Source organism: Centruroides sculpturatus, unplaced genomic scaffold (genome assembly GCF_000671375.1).
Source record: "Centruroides sculpturatus isolate CEXI.00-Female unplaced genomic scaffold, Cexi_2.0 scaffold5247, whole genome shotgun sequence".
Classification (NCBI taxonomy): domain Eukaryota; kingdom Metazoa; phylum Arthropoda; class Arachnida; order Scorpiones; family Buthidae; genus Centruroides; species Centruroides sculpturatus.
Window position 1 is genome coordinate 1 of NW_019389334.1, and position 4,674 is coordinate 4,674.

General features: G+C 24.4%; 1 protein-coding gene across 1 annotated transcript; it reads left to right on the forward strand.

Annotated features, from left to right (window-relative positions):
- Nucleotides 1–2,111: 2,111 nt before the first annotated feature.
- On the forward strand, nucleotides 2,112–2,695 carry LOC111617250 (pyrokinin-1 receptor-like; the record flags this gene model as incomplete). Its single annotated transcript, XM_023358573.1, has 1 exon — nucleotides 2,112–2,695. A coding segment is annotated over one exon (505 nt), but the record flags the coding sequence as incomplete, so codon positions are not given.
- Nucleotides 2,696–4,674: the final 1,979 nt, after the last annotated feature.

The following is a 4,674-nucleotide window of genomic DNA, read 5'->3' on the forward strand; positions in this document are numbered from 1 at the left end:
AACTGTTTCCAATAAATAAATATATTAGTGTTTAAATAAACAACAATTTTATAAATTGGGTGTTTATTTTAAAAACATCGATTTATAAAATTGCTGTTTATTTTTTAAATAAACAAGTGAATGATTTATTTGCTAAACGTGTATTTCATAGAAAAATAATTACAGTTGTATTAGAATTCAAGAAACTTTTTCAAAAAATTTGAAATGTCTACAGATTTATATTATATTATTAAAAGTCCCCGATTAACTATATTCGAATTTCCGCTTTTGGCCGGAAGTCACGTGATTTCAATTCAAAAATTTTTCCCTGAATGGAGTTACATAGATGACTGTCACGACTCTGTTGTTATCAGGAATAGTATGATGTACAGGGGCAAGACTAATAATTTGAGATGGAGAGCATATATTTTAAATTAAATAAAAAAATTGAATAAATAAATAGTTATAATACGTGATTTATAAACGTATGAAACATAAAAAAATAATATTGACTTTAAAAAAATGGTACGAAAATATAAATATAGTAACTTTCTTGAATATTTTCGATATTTACAGTACATTTTTTACGTATCTTAAACAATTGTACGGTTAAATAAGAATGTTTTTAAAATAATTCTACTTAGTTTTAAGCTTATAAAATACGTTTTTATGAACTTACAAAATATAATTCTGCTCATTTTTAAGTTTTAGCATGAAGCTTAAAGTTTTTATCTACTAATCTCTTAACAGAGATAATTAATTTTATTAAAAAATCAGTTTAAAATATCTCTCTACTCATGAGTTTTAATTAAATCAGTATTTTAGTATTTTTTACAATTTATAAACTTAATAAAGCAATTTTATTAAAATGTTGACAAAATTAAAATATATTAATTTTGACAGATAATTCGAAAGAAAAAACATTATATCTTAAGTAGTAATAATAGAAAACAATTCTTCTTGAATTTTTATGTAATAAAATTTCGTAATTCTTTCAATCTTTTGATGTTTCTATTTCCCAAATCTTTTGCTTTGAATGATACTGAACAATTTGCAATATCATTCAACTGCCAGCTGCGAAATTCTCTGAAGAATTCTCTATTTTAGTGATACAGTACATGGCTTTTCTATGTATCTTTCTTATAAAAATATGAAAAAAAATACATATAACATTCTATATTTTTTTCTTTATAATTAATATAATTTTAAAATATTTAAGTACAAAAAGAAGACTTTCTTAAAATGTACTTTTAATACTTTAAAAAATTTATATAAATGATGAAAATTGGCTTTAAAATTTATTATTTTATCAATATTTTAGACGTTTTAAAAACATTAAAATAAGCGAAGTATTGATAGAAAGTAATAAATTATTTACATTTTACTTTTTTATGGATTTATTTCACTTAGAAATATTATCATTTTTCTTTTGTAAGTTATAAAGAAAAATCATTTAAGACGTGCCTTTCAAAATAAAATGTTTTCTTTACTAAAATAACTTGTATCTAAGAGAGATAAATAAAACTTTATGTAAGTGAATGTATTTTAAGAAGAATATAATGCACAGGTTATCTCTAATAACAAACACTATTTAGATATATATTTTGTCTGTTATCTCCGTTATAGAAGAAAAGAAAAAATGAAATAAATATTTTTGGAACGAAAAAAAAATAGAATTAAATGGAAGTAAAATTTATAATAAATGACAATAATTTTTTATTGAAATTTTGAATAGAACAAGATGTTTATTAAATACATTTTCGTAAATTGTTTTTTTATATTTTTAAGAGGAGCATTTAAATAATTTTATAAACATTATTTTAGGAATTTTTAAATAGATATTAATAAAATTTTTGAATTTGTTCATATATGTAATTTGCTTTCCTAAACATTTTCAAATTTGTTTTTACTTATTTTTTTTCTAAAAATAAAAAATAACAATTTCTAAAAATAAAAGAATATAATTTTTTTTTAAATTGTTATTTTAATTTTTTAATAAAATAATTTAATGAAAACTATGATAAAATTTTCATAATTTGTATTTCTATTAATTTATATATAAGCATAAAATAACATTTAAAGTAATTAATAATTCGTGTATTTCATAATAAAATGCAATTTCTTTTTTTTATATTATTTCTTTCAGTTGCTGTAGTAATTTCTTTTTTCATCTGTTGGTCACCATTTCATGCCCAACGTCTTCTGGCAATTTATGTCACAAATCCAACTCCACTTGCAGTGACAACATACACCATCCTCACATATATTTCTGGTGTGACCTATTATCTGAGTTCTACCATCAATCCTATTCTATATCAATTGCTGTCACTGAAATTCCGCCAAGCCTTCAAAGATACTTTTGGATCGTGCTGCTTTTCTGAAAAAAACAGTAATATACCCGAATTGACGTATACAAGCACTTGTGGAAATCATATTGATTGTTCTGTTAAATCGAGCAGACATCGTCTCAGTTCCAGTTTCCAACAACTACCATCATTTTCGACTCATATTCAATCGTCGAATCTTCAGAATGAAAAGAAAAACTTGTCAGCATCTTGTGCCAATGTTTGTATCCAGGAGAATGTACCCGAAAAAGTGTCTCTTTTAGGAACTCATCTTACAGTTTCGAATGTGTAAAATCAACTCAGGACTATTTTCTGGCCTTTCTTCAATGTGTCTCTTCTATATTTACATTTCGTTAGTATTTCTATTTTAAGAAAATTGTAATAAAATTTAGGAAAAAAAAAGTATAATGTATTCAAGTTATATATGTGAAGTTCCGATCGTACCACAGAATATACCACTTATTAAAATTTGTTCTATTGAAAAATCTTGAAAAAATATCAGTATAATTTGTTAAAAATTAACTGAAAAATAGTTCAATTTCGTGTTTTAGAATCTTAAAAATAGATATCCTATAGGTTTACCTAATTTATTTTATATATATATAAATATCTAAAGACTATTTTTTCTTACCNTTGTTATTTTAATTTTTTAATAAAATAATTTAATGAAAACTATGATAAAATTTTCATAATTTGTATTTCTATTAATTTATATATAAGCATAAAATAACATTTAAAGTAATTAATAATTCGTGTATTTCATAATAAAATGCAATTTCTTTTTTTTTATATTATTTCTTTCAGTTGCTGTAGTAATTTCTTTTTTCATCTGTTGGTCACCATTTCATGCCCAACGTCTTCTGGCAATTTATGTCACAAATCCAACTCCACTTGCAGTGACAACATACACCATCCTCACATATATTTCTGGTGTGACCTATTATCTGAGTTCTACCATCAATCCTATTCTATATCAATTGCTGTCACTGAAATTCCGCCAAGCCTTCAAAGATACTTTTGGATCGTGCTGCTTTTCTGAAAAAAACAGTAATATACCCGAATTGACGTATACAAGCACTTGTGGAAATCATATTGATTGTTCTGTTAAATCGAGCAGACATCGTCTCAGTTCCAGTTTCCAACAACTACCATCATTTTCGACTCATATTCAATCGTCGAATCTTCAGAATGAAAAGAAAAACTTGTCAGCATCTTGTGCCAATGTTTGTATCCAGGAGAATGTACCCGAAAAAGTGTCTCTTTTAGGAACTCATCTTACAGTTTCGAATGTGTAAAATCAACTCAGGACTATTTTCTGGCCTTTCTTCAATGTGTCTCTTCTATATTTACATTTCGTTAGTATTTCTATTTTAAGAAAATTGTAATAAAATTTAGGAAAAAAAAGTATAATGTATTCAAGTTATATATGTGAAGTTCCGATCGTACCACAGAATATACCACTTATTAAAATTTGTTCTATTGAAAAATCTTGAAAAAATATCAGTATAATTTGTTAAAAATTAACTGAAAAATAGTTCAATTTCGTGTTTTAGAATCTTAAAAATAGATATCCTATAGGTTTACCTAATTTATTTTATATATATATAAATATCTAAAGACTATTTTTTCTTACCATCACCCAATATGCCCAACAGGGATTTAATCAAGGTATCTATAAAAAAATATATATATATCATTTATTAATATTTAATTTAATATTTTATATTTAAAAGATTTTTAAAATAATTATAGAAACTGGATGAATATTTACCAGAAAACTGCACCAATTATTACTAATATTGGCTGTGATATCCCATTGTTTTCTCTGTATATCATGATTCCTTCAAACTGTGCTCATTGATATCCATTTGCACTACTCCCTTTTTTTATAAGGGAGAATACATCATTTACACATTATAAAAATAGAAAATAATAAATAATAAAAAATTCCGATCGACGAGAAATAATTTCGTCGATATCTGGTGGGCACCTACACATGGAAAGTACAACTGTAACGTCAGCAGTGACGCCTTTCCTGGATGTCTTCTACCTTGTTGTTGTCATATAATAAATGCTGCAATTATACATGTCATTAATTGTTGTGATTTGTTATTCCTTGCTTAATGTTCTGTTGCCATGTATCATGAAATGAATAAATGTTCTTTATTACATATCAAAAAGTATCTTTTCTAAGTTTGAAGTAAGTATTAGCATTAAAAAAAATTAATGTTTAACAACATTAAAACATGTTTTTTTTTTAAATGTTAACAAATAATTCAAATTTAATGAAGAAGTAAATTATGTTTATTAATCTTCAAAGATGCACTGAATTGAACTTGCGATATTAAAT